The sequence below is a fragment of the Gadus chalcogrammus genome, chromosome 20 (genome assembly GCF_026213295.1).
Source record: "Gadus chalcogrammus isolate NIFS_2021 chromosome 20, NIFS_Gcha_1.0, whole genome shotgun sequence".
In the NCBI taxonomy this organism is placed as follows: Eukaryota; Metazoa; Chordata; class Actinopteri; order Gadiformes; family Gadidae; genus Gadus; species Gadus chalcogrammus.
Genome location: NC_079431.1, coordinates 2673423 through 2690086, shown reverse-complemented (window position 1 = coordinate 2690086; position 16664 = coordinate 2673423). Strand labels below are relative to the sequence as shown.

The 16664-nt window shown below is 44.9% G+C and overlaps 1 protein-coding gene across 1 annotated transcript; it reads left to right on the top strand.

Annotated features, from left to right (window-relative positions):
- Positions 1-13631: 13631 nt before the first annotated feature.
- Positions 13632-16593, top strand: sp9 (sp9 transcription factor). Its single transcript, XM_056580159.1, has 2 exons — positions 13632-13728; positions 14540-16593. The coding sequence occupies exons 1-2, from the start codon at positions 13708-13710 to the stop codon at positions 15842-15844; spliced, it is 1326 nt and encodes a 441-aa protein (XP_056436134.1). The 5' UTR covers positions 13632-13707; the 3' UTR covers positions 15845-16593.
- Positions 16594-16664: the final 71 nt, after the last annotated feature.

Sequence of the window (16664 nt, the reverse complement as noted above, 5' to 3'; positions counted from 1 at the left end):
TGTGCTATCTCTGCTCCCAGGTTAAAAACAGAACAAGAGAGCTAAATCAGTCATGATCGGGGATCCGCCCTGCATGTGACTACCTGGCAGGATATGTGGTCAACATAATTCAGGCAAATGACAGGATCCATTGGCTTCGAACTTCCCGTGCGTGTTTTCACTCGCAGCATAAGTAGGCGTACATCCGAGGCTCTCGCATTCCTCGAATTGCTTTTAAAAATGTTCATGCAAACTTGCTGCCGCAATTCTCGTGACACTCAAGAGAGCAGTAAAAGGAATTTTACGAGTCTGTCAGAGAAAGCACATTACGGGCATCTCCCTAACATAAAATGAGTGGCAGTACAGACAAGAGTATTAATTCTCATTCAGGGAAATATCGTTTTTTTCCCCCCGCCGTTGAATGTAAGTTGTAAATTCCGTGTCACATGAATTTGACAGCAATTTTCGCTGCAGACGGTATCCTGCAACCGAGTTTGTAGCCTTGTTTCTCTGCATCGTTCAATTATGCCAAATACATCGTCTGTTAAAAAGCTATTTGACAACAGAAAATAGAGGGTTCGCGTCCCTTTTGGGGATATATTTTATACACGATCCAATCTTTCAAAAGGAGATTATAGTGAAACGACAGCACTCGGTGTTATGTATATCAGTGCTTCACAAAGTGTATCCGATTCCTATGTAATCTGCTACTAACAGCCTCGCGTCATATCAAAGCTACGCATTAAATGTGCATCATTCTAGGGCTACGTCTCCGAAATCCTCGACTAACATTAAATATACGCACTGCATCGAGACCCACCGGTTCACAAGGCTTACAAAGGAAATGCACAGAGATGAACCCCCAGGTTTTCATTAACCCTGAAGCACAATAACCTCGGCGCCCGCTCCTTTATCATTAACTTACCCTCTTGTCATTTCATGATTTCATTTATTTTGTCGGGGCCAGCGCTCCGGCGAGCTCTGATTGAAAGGAGCCATCATATGCACACCACTGTTGTCCCACATCATCCCCAGAACAAACCTTTTTAGATCTTTAACTACCGTAGTGCCGCTGATTGCACCGGCGCCGGCAATTTTCCTAACCAACCGCTGCCATGGGGGAACAATGATGTGTTCGGCTTTCAGGCCCTCCAGCCTTTCAAAAGGTGAACCGTTTCAGCCGTTTGGAACGATATCTCCATAGCAACTCCTCTTTGAGGGGTTTAGAATCACCATCCAATAATTCTATGATCACCAGGCCTGGCTGTTCCCAATGGTTCTTTTCACAGCGGACAGGGATGCGGGGGAGATTGGGGGGGGTGAGGGGGGAGGGAGGGAGGGAGGGGGGGGGGGGGGAGAGGTGGGGGAGAGGGCGGGGGTGTGGAGGAGGAGGAGGAGGAGGAGGAGGAAAAGCAGGAGGATTCTACAGTCTATTTCAAGCAATTCATCGTGCAGCACCCATTAGAATTCAAAATATTTCGACCTTCAATCACGGAGCGTGTTATCTGAGGCTGCGGCGATCTCGAGTCAAGATGGAGCAGACATTTTACTCTAATCACACGGGATGAGTGGAGGCTGACAAAAACTCTTCATTGTCGCCAAATCAAAGTGCTCATTTAAAATCGCTCTGACAGCGCCTCACCACTGCCCACAAACATACGGGAGGAGGAGGAGGGAGGAGGGAGGGAGGGAGGGCTGCAGGGCCCCCCCCCCCCCCCCCCCCCCCATCCCCGCGGCAGACATGCTCAAACGATATGGACGGTATGTATGTGTGAGGTTTTTATGTTGCATTAGCTTGTAAAAACGAGTTGTGTAAATGAAGAAGCAGCGAAGGTGCGTGTGCACACAGGGCGGTGTTACCCCCGACGGCCCTCTGGTTCGGTGGCACGTACAACCGACGGATCGAGTGGCACGGGCACGTGACTAAACCCACGAGCCAAGCTGTACATTCACATTCAGAGCTGTCGTTAAACGATCCATATTCAACCATCCACCAGTCGTATATTCTGAGAGGCTTCGCGTCAGGCTCCCCGGAGCCATGAACGTCATCGACAAGACGGGCGGTTCATAAACGTCCTCTTTGTTTGACACGTCTTGTACAGTTCTGTGTTCTTCAGTTGTGGATGTTGACGATGAGGGATGTTTCAAAGTCATATAATGCGTAATAATATAGTAGGATGCAAGCGTGTGCTGCTGTGTTATTAGGTAGTATGAAGTAATGCTATACCCAAACTGCTTTTTCTTCAACGCACCACAGGAAACACACTTTCAATAAATCTTGTTTCAGAATGTAATCCGAACTAGTTTTGTGAATGTGTGCCATCATGTTTGTACATGGGTGCAATCAACTAATCCAGCTCCGATAGAGTAAATACATGAATCAATCTGTCCATTTTGAAAGACTGAGAAAAGTCCACCTCTAGTCTGATGTCATATAGTATACATATAGCACGTTTATTATAGTATACTATACATACATAGTGTACATATCGCAGTATATATAGAGTATACAAATTCCTAAGATGCGTTTTTTTTAAATCTGAATCAGTCAAAGCATCTACATTTGCAGAGTATGCATATGAAGAACCAGTGAAACACATATAGAAGAGAGCAAGAGAGAGCGAGGGAGGGAGAGAGACAGAGACAGAGACAGAGAGAGAGAGAGAAAGCAAGAGAGAAAGAGAGAGACAGAGACAGAGACAGAGAGAGAGAGAGAGAGAGAGAGAGAGAGAGAGAGAGAGAGAGAGAGAGAGAGAGAGAGAGAGAGAGAGAGAGAGAGAGAGAGAGCGAGAGAGAGAGAGAGAGAGAGAGAGAGAGAGAGAGCGAGAGAGAGAGAGAGAGCGAGAGCGAGAGCGAGCGAGAGCGAGAGCGAGAGCAGGAAAGACACATGCACACATACAAACACAAAAGTGTCTCTTTAACCGGACTGTAAATAAATCTGTATACCGGGGAAATGAACGACCTATTTGTTGCAATTAGATGCTGCAAAACCATCAATACATCTAATTGCTGGAAGGAAAAACGCAGCCTCCAGGAACGGCCTGGGAGCGAGGCCAGGGGAGCTGGCAGTCTTTCCACAGGGGAGACAAGGAGACAAGGGGACCAGCTGAACTGGAACAGGACTGTCTCCTCTTCACAGAGCGAGGGGCCACGTGGGTCTGCAGTCTGGGCAGAGCTGGTGGAAGGAGAGCGCTAGGAGCCCGCGGATAACTCCCACAGAGCACTGCGGTGCACTTTATGTGGGCACATGTTGTGTCACGTCCGTCGTGAGTGACTGGGAGTTGTCTTCCACTGTTGTGTTACATCTTGCCTTGTTTTGAGGCTGATGCGCTGGGAAAAAAAGACACCAGCAGAACTCTACTGGTTGCGTAGTCAGGGATTCAACTTTTGAATTGAGCTGCACGGAATCAGCTTTCAGGATGCGATGTCTTGTTAATAGTTTGTTGGAAGGGTTTCGCTGAAAGCGAATCCAATGTTTACACAGGCCTTACAAAGCTATTAGAGGGTGAAAGAAGGATCCATCACGAGCACACGACTGGCAGAATTGAGCAACGAAGGCTGACTCAAAATCCAGCAGAAAGCCTAGTTAAACCAAATGGCTGGCACCAACATGTCTACCACACAAATATGGAATATCATATTATTCTACTAAAGCAAGTATGTACACATCAGCTTTTTTTTTTTCATTCTAGCTATGTGTAGACCACAACTGATGTCGATGATGTAGTGTTTCTGGATCGCCTTCCCTCGTTACCTCTCAACATTTTAATAGCTCACCAGTGTTGTTTTTGTGTCTGGATGTGTTTTTGTGTCAACAACTCGTACTGTCTGTGCTTGTCCCGCCACGCTCCACCAATCACGACGCGCACAGAGGTCCCCCAACCGCAGAGTCACCCTGTACTGCTCTCTAAACCCCGGCCCGTCAATTCTAGACACAAACGTGCCCGCCGTGGACGAGGAACAAACCATAACATCAAAACACAACTAAACGTGGATTCCAACCGACCATATAATCAAGCAATATAAACAAGCGACTTGAATATGCAAGCAGGCGCAGCCTTCCACCAGATAAAGCCAGCTGTATAATTGCATAACAAAACCAGCTATGTGTAATGGTTAACATGTGAGACGTGCCACTGAGGCCTCTACGGAGCTAGCTAGCGGGGGAAAACACAATGGGATGTCAAAACAGATAGTTGTTAAACGCACAAGACTTTCCCGTCGCACTTCCTCTTGCATGTGGGAGTCGGGACTGTTTTGCAACGAGCAGAGACAAAAGGACTGGCTCGGTGTGAGGCCCTTGCATGTAGTGTTGCACTTCTGAAGGATTAAAAGGGAATGTTTTTCGTGTTTTAAGTATGCACGACATGTCTTGTCAACAGGCCTGCCAACCGAGGCACTGTGGCAAGGAGAAGAGAGGCTGGGGGATTGAAACGCAAAACACAAACACAAATCAAAACCCAAAGGGCAAAGAGAATCCTCCTGCGATGTAAATATGAAACGCTGCGTCTAATCGCCACTATTTACATATAGCATCCTGCCGTTTTCCTTGTGCTCTCTTTCAAATCATTACTTGTGATGTCTTGGAGATTGTTGACATTACTTGATCTGGAACCACGCAGTCACCACCCCTGTGATCTCCGACAACATACCCCCCCCCCATGCAGTCTCTCGGGCAGCCGGTTCAAAAGATGTGCAGAAAATGGCCCTGCAGTCAGAGTAACGCACTCACACAGTCCAGCAAGCGGCGAGGACTCGCTAACAATATAGGATAATGGTCCGTATTTTAACCCTGTTGATTTGGCCACTCTGCACTCGGTCACAAGCCATGGGCTAATCAGAGCTCTTCACATAATAAGGAAGTCAAAAATGCATACAATCAGAAAACACATTATGCTGTTTCTCAGAGAACCGTTCCGACTCAATATTATAGGGTCCGCAATTTGAATTATTACGGTAAAGCCGTGGAAGACAAAGTAGACGACAAAAAGGAACGACAAACTATTTCGAGACGGACAAAGGACTATCGGCCATTTGTGGACAGGAGGTACTTCACTGGAATACCTTTCTGCGAAAAACATATCCGTGTCCCTGGCCGGTATCAAAAGAAGTGATTTTTAGCGTTTTTAAACCATCTAAAAACAGTGCCGGTGGCCTGTACTTTAGATAAATATCACAGAGATGATAGACAGGGGGCCGGTCTTAGGCTCTTTTATTTATCCTTTGTTGTGCCACCAGCATAATCAAAAGTGCCATTTGGAATCAAATTACAGGAACTTGCGTCGGAGCCGCGCAACTGTGTACTTTTATTTTGCTAACCTCAGAATAGCTACTGATTGTGTGAAGACCAAATCAGCCGCGCACCGAATGCTTTCCCCCTCTCTCTGTGATTCCCGTTCAGGGAGAGGAGCCCCAGTGGGAATGTGTGGTTTGATTCCGGCGTCGCCGCTCAAGGCTGTCAGCTGATCCTTGCTTGGGGTCACATAAGAATGATCTTTCTTCTGCCCCAAACAATGAACCGCAGGCCGACTGGCACGCTAACTCAAGACGATTTGGTGTGGATAATAACGTGGTGATTTGGGATCCTGTCCAAAAACACGTAATTGATTGGACTCCATCAGAGGGACTCACGCGTCGTATGGAAGATTCTGCATGAACTGAGGTGGGAGGGGGGGGGGGGGCCTTGGCTAAGGCCTGGGCTGGAGCGCCTTCACCAGGCTGGAGGGTGGGGCGGGGGGCCAGTGATGTCCCCCACACTGAGGCCGGCCCCTCTTTGCTGCAACACAACAAAAGGATGTCATATGAATGTATGAAGGAATGAATCAATTAATGTAAGTACCTGTATGTGTGTATGTATGAGTGAATGAATGCATGCATGTATATAATGACAATATCAATACAGTGTTTGACCCTTCTTTGGATTTATAATGTAGTGAGTCACAATGTTCTGATGAAGGAATGAATGAATAAAGGAATGTATGTATGAATTAATGAATGAATGTATGAATTAATATATATATATGTAGATAATATAATGACAATATCAGTACATTGTTTGACCCTTCTGTGGAATAGCGATCATAAAGGCAAGTTCTGAGTCACAATGAATGAATGAATGAATGAATGAATGAATGCATGCATGTATGTATGTATGTATGTATGTATGTATGTATGTATGTATGTATGTATGTATGTATGTATGTATGCATGTATGTATGTATATATGTATGTATGAATGAATGAATGAATGAATGAATGAATGAATGAATGAATGAATCTATCTATAAACTAATATAATGACAATATCAATACATTTGTTTGACTTTTCTGTGGAATAGCGATCATAAAGGCAAGCCTTCTGAGTCACTGAAGACTCAGACGTCTTTATTGTCCAGACGATGAGACACACAGGAATGAGAAGTGGGTGTGCCATTAACCACTGACAGTAGCTACAGACAATCTACAGCCAACGGACAAGAAACCTACAGCACACAAAACCCAAACGGTCTTCAATTCCCATCAGGACTGATTGCAGACAGAAAACAGGCAGAAAGCACAGAGAAAAACAGCTAATAAGGACGCGGGAAAATCGGCCATTAATATGCAAACAATAGTGTTTTCTCCATTACCTAAAAGCACGGAAGAAAAGCCGCCATAACACAGACATCGACGAGCTGTCCTGCCCTGTTGTCTGCCTTCACAATCCCCGCTGCTGCAGTCGTTTTATGACCTGTCGCCACCAAAACAAACCCGAGTGTGAATAATGTGTGAATGGTGGGACCCCATACCTGGCAGCCCCGCGGAATTGGCAGAGGAAATCACAGCGTTCATGAGGAATGGGCACTCTGCTTTCATTTGGGTCAATGGTGCAGAAGGGGAAATGTTCTGCTGCGGCTTGACTCTTTGTCAGGGCGGTTGAAGAAGGTTGACTTCCTGAAAAATAAAAAACAGCAGACATGTCAGTCCCTCCCGAACACACTGTTATGTTCCAGCCGTCCACCCAATACTGGATTACCGCCAAGAGAATAACCTCTGTGAATTATAATACACATTGAGAATCTCTTCTTTTTTTTTTCTATACGTTAAGTAAGTGAGTCAATTATACCGAACAATTGATCTTTTGAGTCGAAAGTGCGCATGAAATAATCCTAAACACACTTACCGGGTCAGATAATCCCATAATGGATCAATTGTACTCGGAGGGCAAATTATATTTCTGACCTAAACGGCGGAACGTGCGGGGCCAAATGCTGCGTCATGTTGGGAACAGGGAAAGCTTTTTCAGGGTACATGCACCTCAAGGGTACCTCAAGATATACAGGCAACACAATGATTCAAAATGTAATAATAGCCAGGCAGTTAACTATAATCTAAGACTTTCCATCTCTGTTCCTTCACCTGGTGCTTCACTTTAAAATGATTGGCTGACAGGATTTACAAGAGTGAAATTGTCTAAGATTGGCGCATGCATTATTTCCCTATACAAAGCATCATTGTTTCTCCGAGGCACTGATTGTGCTTGCTTCCCCCCTTCAAAATGGTTGCCTAGAATCCACTGTTTACATGCCCCCAATTGGTCCGTATCGCACAGTAGGTATAGGTTTCATAGCACGTTGGAGCAGATGTGTAAACGTACCATGTCTTCTTGCCGCATGTATGTGTTTGTTTGCCGGAACAAAGGCAGATAACCCACCGACTAATGCTTAGTTATCAGAGGGGTATCAGACAGCAAGTGTATAGTGTTTAGTAAAAGGTGAGTTAATGCTCACATGAAAGAAAACCACGATAGACAATTGAATAAGAGGTTTTTCTATTTGTCGAAGAATACAAACCTTGTTGTTCTCTCTATGAATCAGATTGTAAATAATACAACAGATGTAGGTGTTGAATGATAAACCTTTACCTTACAATGAATATAGGCATACGTATTGACACATACACCTACACCTAGAATAGTGTAGCTTGCACACTGCGCATCACCATCACACAGTCATTATGTAGCTATAAGTGTAAAATATGACAGAACAGCTAGGCATGTGGAAATCCGGTATTCATAAGGTGTTCAATATTTCTGGTGGTCCGTCTCCATGAACGCCGCTATCCTCATTATAGCGCAGGTATTTATCGGACCAAAACAGTAGTCAAATCTCTTTTCAGCCCAGGGTTCAAAGGTCACAATATCTTTGTGGAATAGTGGGGAAATAATGGGAATGAGATTAAAGAGGAGAATGGGCAGAGATCCAGCCAGCGTTGGTGGTTTACATGTCCGGAGGAAAAGGCTCACTTAAAGTGTAGCGGATCAGAGATTTCATTCTGCTATGCGTTTATAGAAAAAATAAAGGATGCATGATTAAAAGGCAGGGGGCATCAATACTGGGGTGGTACCAGCACCCCTTTACATCCCATTGCCCTGCCCCCTATTTTCATTGGCCCTGACTTCTGTCAATCAAATAATGCTGGACATTGTATAGCTATGCACACATTTGACGCAATTGAACGCACAGCATCTATGTGTTCAGGGAATATTTGTTTATATAACTGTGGCTGCTTTCTGTATAATCAGACGAACAGAAATATATACAGCTTGCGCAAAGCCTCTATTGAATCGTTGGTTCGCTGGTTGCCCTCCCCTTGAAATAATCTGGTTCCAACACTTCCAACAGAGGATATTTCTCTCTAGAAAAGTAGCGAAAAGGAGAGTGACAGTAATTGGGTGGGACAGTTTTCAACTTTACATCTTCTATATTCTTTGAACAGAAACAAAAATATTTCATCGCACAAAAAAAAACAAGGAGATTGATCTTTATATTATGCCGAGAAGTTGAAGGAGCACCAACAACAACAACAAAGAATGGCTATTTGAGAGCAAACAGTAGCCTTTTTTTTTTTAGAAATCTGGCCCTATGTAGAATAGATTTTTCTATTTCCAACAATGGCTAAACGGCCAGGGACAGCGTGAATTGAATGGTGGACACTCGATGCATGATCGAGTTCGCTGGACTGGCCATTTCTCTGCCTGCGTCGTTGTTGCCTGGTTTATTGTCTGCATCTGACAAGTCAATTAAAGAAAAAAAAAAGATCTATCCGAGAGGACTTTGACGGGACAAGGGGATTGTCACTAAGAGACAATTACATTCACATCTCTGTGTCTTAAAGGGACCACTGAAGGGCATGCTCGACCCTCGGACTGTGTAAACGAATGTAATGAATTAAGTCATGGAACCTAGAATTGGCCCCACAACGGCAAATTGTTCCACAGCCCAGGAGTAGGGCTAAGGCAAAGACAACTCATGGTAGATGATATAAAAGAAACAACCTGTCAGACTATCTCAAGTGCACTTGGCAGTTACTTTCTGATATCTTGACCCTGACAGATGTGTGCCTCCCATTACAACAAACGGGGGGTTGCGAAGGTGCAGACGTCTAAGGGAGACGATATGTATGGTGCTATCGTCACTCTCTCTCAAACACCTCCTGGTCGCTGAGGATGGCTTTTAAGATCTATACGGGCATCTACAGATGTTCTTTCTTTTTTGCCGAAAACATCAGAAATATGCAAAGATGAAGAGGTGTCGGTTGAAGGCTGAAGACACTGTTCCACTGAGCAATGCAGTAAATCTTCTCACACTGTTTACATGTGACAGACGTGTTCATTTAGGAGAAGAAACAACTATATCACCAGGATCATAATATCAATCACACTGCAGTCTAGAGTGCAAGTTATGTACGACATGCAAAACATATTCTGACATTTGTTTACAGATCTTTAAATCTTTACATTGAAAGCAGCAGGTAGAACACAACCTAGAGGGGGACAGTTGTGTAGCTCACTAGCTTCACACATTCACCAAGAGTAACGACTAATGAAGCGATAACCAATAGAGATGTGTCCCACTCACCATTAGTGACTTAAAGTAAGTATATAATATACACATGTACACTGTATATAATATAGTAATATACTACATCATGTGCTGAATGGAGAGAGTGTGATCACAGGGGAGACAACATGGGCGAAGTGAGTGAAGACACACATGGTTGCAGAGAAACCATCTTTCCATTATGATAAAACCACTGAGCAGTGATGTATTAGTCCACCTGTCCCTACACCGGGTAAACACCAAACAATCATTGAGCTAACCTATCCCCTGTATACATTCTACATGCATTTCACCTGCACACATGTGTGCGTTTCTTTGGGGGAAAAGGTGAACACGCAACGACAGAACTACTACACTACATGGCGCAGTGCAGCGGTCGTCAGATGTGTTGTATGTCAGATGTCACACGCATGTGGTTCACGGACACGGCGTACGGAGGAGGTGTTCACACGGGATTACTTACCCCACATTAGGAAGGCCTCCCATTCCTCCCCTCAAAGAGCTGCCAAACCTCCCAATCAGTAGTGGTGGTGGTGGTGGTCTCTGTCCTCAAACACCCCCCCCTACACCCAGATAAAGATAATGGGGTGATGCTTGCACTTGCATGTTATGTAACCCACCAGATATGCACATGATCAAAGATGAGGCGATACCCTGACAGAACACACCTTCTTCTGGGGCGTTTTGTTAAAAAAAGGTATCTGAGATCCGTCTGCAACCCCAAAGATTGCCTGGTTGGTGTGAGTGGAAAGAAGGATCCTTTTAATAATTGCGATCTTTAGAAACTCTTCCATGTCTCGCCTTGGACCACGCTCCAGCGCGTCCACTCGCCGCTCCTAAAATAGACCCTGCGTTTCGCTCGAAATGAAAGTTGTCACTGAGCCTGGAAACCGAACCTATGTTCCACATCTGGCCGAAACTTAGATTCTGTCCAGTTCTGTCCTATGCGGACAAACTTACTTTTGGTGTGTTTGGGGAATTTACATTCTACCTTTTCTACTCAATGCTTCATTCATTCATTCATTGAGACCCCATAACAGATATTATTATATTATTTTCAACACTTTTCAAGTATTAATACCTAAGGGTAATTAGTATTACAATGCATCCCTTTAGCATTTAAGGATTGAAAATGTCTAAACCAAATCCCTTAATTAACCAAAATAAATAAAGGAATGTATGTAATATATAAATCCTCATCTAAAACACACTCTTTGGGATACAAGGGTAAATTAAATGAATATTTATTTTTTTACTTCCAAGATAACAAAGGAACAGCTAGCTTAGCAAAATATATATTATATAATATTCATCAAAATTTGTAGACAGAAATATAGAATCCATGGATACAACAACTAACCATATAGGTAATTGTCTTCAAATACTGCTGTCAAATAAACGCAAATGGGGGACTCGCATGCAGAGATTCGTCCTTAAGTCGTCTTGTTGAACATGAGATGAGGATCCAATAATGTGGACCTAAAGCCAAAAGGGCTACCTCTGAAGTAAGAGCCTAAATGAATAGGTCTGAATTAATCATTTATCTTTTGTTGCTCAACGCTTGATGGATGTACCATCACTTAAACTCATCACAATAGATGCAGAGCGTTTTGTCCGACAAAATAAATCATTCCTATTGTTTAAGGTACATTGATCAATCTAATGGCTCGTAATAGCCACCTAATTGCCACAGAAAAGTGCTCACAAATGGGGCTCGGAATTATAGATTCAACAGAAAATTCTCATTTCAATGACAAGCGACGATCATATTCAGCCACACATATTTTCCAAAAACAAAAAATAGAAATACTAAATGAGATTTGTGGGAGAAAATATATATTACACTAATGTGCTTAAATGGCCCTTAATAGAAATGTACCAATTATTTACCCTTTATAGGCCTACACATTTTTTTCAGTGACATATTGTGTTGTTCTTTAAACCGATTAAAATGAGTTCTTGCAAGTTGAAATGCAAAATTGGAAAAACAGTATCTTATAATTATTCTTCATATTAAATAAAATAAAATAGTTAACAGCTCTTTTTTTTGACACATGAATGAATAAATACGTTTTCAAGAGTAAAAGAAAAACTGTCCTCACGCGTTGCATTCTTTCTTTTTTAAGCAGTCAAATTATTTTCACTTCGTTTGCAACAATCAGCGTTGTTTATGCAGAACGGACATTTAATAGCCTACTGTTAATAGCACTCCACTAAATTGCCATGATTGCTAAAATGAATCAATTTCCTTGGCAGCGTCCAGTATTTGATAAAATTGTTTTTTATTCTCTCCTCTCTGAAGGTGGGGATTTAAAAGAAAAAAAGGAGGCTTTAGTCAAATTGCTCTGGCAATGACTGCAGCATTCAAGCTCCATAATGGCGGATTATTTGCTCGTTTTAAAAACTCTAATGCTTACACCGTGGATATTTTCTGTCCTGGAAATTGCTTTAACTTTTAAAGGGTTGGCGACAAACGTTAGAGCAGGTCAATTTTATATAGATGCATTATCGCTGCGTGCATTAACAAGCCAATTAGCATGTTGTCTAATTCCCACTGAGTCCACGGAAGCAGATATCCGAGACAGTAAAGCTGGGAGTAAAGGATAGAATCACTCCTATAAAATACGTCTCAGAATTAAAATTAATCTTTCATCCAGTCGCGATAAACATTCTGTTTATTCCGCTTTTCACCCAGAATGAGATGGTTTTCCCTTTGGAATTGGATGGCATTTCCTTCAAAATAAACTATTAAGACACAAAACGACAAGTGGATAATATTATAGTAACACAGCTGTATCCGTTTGAGATCCGTCCAATTCCACAACTTTTGAGTGTTAAATTATTGCTATTTAAAACAAAAATAACACAACATTCAACTGCACGCAGGGATGCGCTCTTATAATAAACCGGGTTGTTAATTCTCGTGAACCGCGCGTGTGAGAGCGCGTCTGACGCTCTGGAGCGCACGCCTGACGCAAGGGCAGAAAGAAGCGCACCAATTCTGAGCGCCCTGACATTTAATATGTGCCCCGTTCATTTAAACGCAGCTGCCGTTTTAATTCAACATCAAATGATTGCAATGTATCCGGTTAAAGTTGTTTGTCTTGACGGCAGCTAGTCAGCGCCTCGCCATGAAGCTGAAAACAGCTGGGGCCAATTTAAAACGCTGCCTAATGCAACATAGGACAAACAACCCGAGGAGTGGGAAACGTTTTCACGCCACTTCTGTCATAACTTCTGAAACCAGTATTCGTTCTCACTGAATGCCACATTTAATAAAACCACATTTCCCTGAAAATGCCATGCCTGTTTTTTTTCCTCTTCAAATTGTGATTCCACTTTTATGATTTAAATTCATACTCGAAACACCTCATTTCCACTGGAGTTGGAGCAAACAGATCCAGCATCAAACCCGCAACACCGACACACAAATATTATTACAACTCTTACCTGCTTGGGCCCGGCTCACCTGGACTCGTGTCTAGAATGAAAGCAGACATTGATTCCGGACGGCAGAATTATAAAACGTATTTAAAAAATACAAAATCTCATCTCACTTGACAGTCAGAGCGGTGCTGCCCCAACAGATGATTGACGTGAGGCTTTGGGGCGGCTCCCCTCCGCGGTCTGTCCGCTGATTGGCTCGCCCTGGGCCCGGCCGGGAACGCCGCCCGCTGATTGGCTGTGCACGGCCGCAAGCTGTACTTCAAAGAAGACGCTCTCTACAACTAGGTGGAGTGGCGCTGCAGCCGGGAGAGGAATAGTGGGACTCGAGTTAAAACGCCGTCGGAGTGGTTGGAAACGTACACAGCATATAGGCAACTTCACCGCAGTACAGACTCTGGATATGGCTACGTCTATACTCGGGGTAAGAGTGTGTTATACTTGTGTGTGTATGTGTGTGTGTGTGTGTGTGTGTGCGTATGCGTGTGTCTGTGAAGCGGTGGGGTTTTGTGTTTATATCCTGTGAAGGAAGTTGTGGTTGTTTACAGGCCAATGCATTCCAATAGAGCGGAAAAATCAACGTGTTATATTAGTGAACAGCTTTCTCTGGAATTATTCATTTTTTTGTGGTAATCAAGCGGAATTAATTATATATTTATGTGCTTCTATGTGATCAATATGCAACTTAACAATAACTTTTGTAAATGCAATGTTTTGCACTTAAGCCTGAAAAAACTTTGCCAAACTTCTGAGCCATCCTTCTGCTACAATCACATTTAGTAAATAATAAGAATTTGATGGGGAATTTCATTAGGCCTATAATATATATTTACTAATCTGAAAATGACTATATGCGAAAATGACTGCAAAAACAGCCTTCTTGGCGACATAAACCGAAAGCGGTGTTGGCCCTATCAGAAGAAGACAAATAAATAAAGAATAAACTAAAGCTAAAAAATAAAACAAAAAAACAATCGCTTCGATTCGCGCAAAAGGCGCCTTTAAAGTACACGTCCTCCATTACGCAAAACCAAGTTTCCGCGCCACTTGTGTGTGTGTGTGTGTGTGTGTGTGTGTGTGTGTGTGTGTGTGTGTGTGTGTGTGTGTGTGTGTGTGTGTGTGTGTGTGTGTGTGTGTGTGTGTGTGTGTGTGTGTGTGTGTGTGTGTGTGTGTGTGTGTGTGTGTGTGTGTGTGTGGACGGCTTCATTAAGTTAACTCTCCTTCTCTCACTCCAGGAAGAGCCACGTTTCGGAACTACCCCACTAGCGATGCTGGCGGCAACCTGCAACAAAATTGGCAACACCAGTCCTCTGACCGCTTTACCCGACTCCAGCGCGTTCTCAAAGGGTGGATTTCATCCGTGGAAACGGTCTTCCTCCAGCTGCAACTTAGGCTCCAGTCTCCCCGGGTTCGCGGTGGCCACCAGCCGCGCGTCCACAGGACTACCCCCGTCCGGAGGCTCGGGCAACAGCGCGTTCTGCCTGGCCTCCACCTCGCCCACCTCCTCCGCGTTCTCCACCGACTACAGCGGCCTGTTCTCCAACTCGGCGGCGGGCGTCGCGTCTCAAGAGTCGGGACAGTCGGCCTTCATCTCCAAGGTCCACGCGTCGGCCGAGACACTTTACCCGAGGGTCGGCATGGCGCACCCGTACGAATCGTGGTACAAGTCGGGCTTCCACTCGACCATCTCCGGCGACGTGACGAACGGCGCGTCCTCGTGGTGGGACGTGCACACCAACCCGGGATCATGGCTGGACGTCCAGAACCAGGCGAGCTCACTGCAGACGTCCCTGCACTCCGGCACGCCCCAGGCCATCCACTCGCAGCTCAGCGGCTACAACCCGGACTTCAGCACGCTCACCCACTCGGCGTTCAGCTCCACGGGCATCAGCCCCTCCGCGTCCCACCTGCTGTCCACCGGCCAGCACCTGCTCACCCAGGAGGGCTTCAAGACGGTCATCCCCGCCTACACGGACGCGTCCGCCGCCAACGCGATGATTTCTGGCGCCAGCTCTGGAATAAGCAGCTCCTCGCGGTCCTCCCGGAGGTATTCGGGGCGGGCGACGTGTGACTGTCCCAACTGCCAGGAGGCCGAGCGGCTAGGCCCCGCCGGGGCGAGCCTCCGGAGAAAGGGACTCCACAGCTGCCACATCCCCGGGTGCGGGAAGGTGTACGGCAAGACGTCGCACCTGAAGGCGCACTTGCGGTGGCACACGGGCGAGCGGCCTTTCGTGTGCAACTGGCTGTTCTGCGGGAAGCGGTTCACGCGCTCCGACGAGCTGCAGAGACACCTGCGCACGCACACCGGCGAGAAGCGCTTCGCGTGCCCCGTGTGCAACAAGCGCTTCATGCGGAGCGACCACCTGAGCAAGCACATCAAAACGCACACGGCCGGCGGCGGAGGGAGCAAAAAGGGGAGCGACAGTGACACCGACACGAGTAACCTGGAGACCCCGCGGTCCGGGTCCCCCGAACTCATCTTAGAGGGGGTCCACCCCCGGATCACCATTAAGGACCAGTCGCCCCACGACGAGCCCTAGTGAGGTGACCCCCCCACCCCCCTTTACCGAACCTAATCCAGAATTGAATCTGCACAGCATTGAAAAACGGGTCTGTTTGAAAAGACGATAATCGAGAAAAAAAATATTGCAGGAGGCGTTTTGCAAAATCATAAAAAAAAACATTTCTGTTCACCTTGAATACCGAATATTATACTGCGCTGAAACCATCTGTGGAAATGCAGAGCTAAAGGCCTGCTGGTGTCTGAAGACAGGGTGATGGTCTGCAGTGATAGGAGTTTGCAGTGAGAGATCGGGCAGTGAGAGGGGTCTGCAATAATATTGGTCTTGCAGTGAGATGGGGTCTTGCAGTGATATGGGGTCTGCAGTGATATGGGTCTTTCAGTGAGAGGGCTCTGCAGGGTGGTCGCCAAACCTGTTGGAGTCGGTGGGACAATGTGAGTGGCTTCTTGTACATGACGGCTGACTATGTGTTCTTTTCCATGTCGATGTTCTGCTTGTTTTATTCGTGTTTGGTGAACCTGACATCAGGGAGTTTCATTTCGACGCACTTTGTGGATATGTATGTAAAAACAGCTTTTTCAAAAAAAGAAACTGAGTTAATCTTTTTATTTCTTTGCTAAAATATATAAATGTTTACCTGTATAAAGTCACACGTATAAGCCTTTCATTAAAATGTCTAAAAAAGAAACCGATGCGGTAATTGAGTGATACAGATTTTAAATATTTTTTTGCCCCATTTTCAATGTTATTACCGAGAAAACATTTTTCAAAATACGGACGGATATTCGTTTTTTTTTTTTCCATCAGGTATCCCACATCAGCACCAACTATGTCCTCT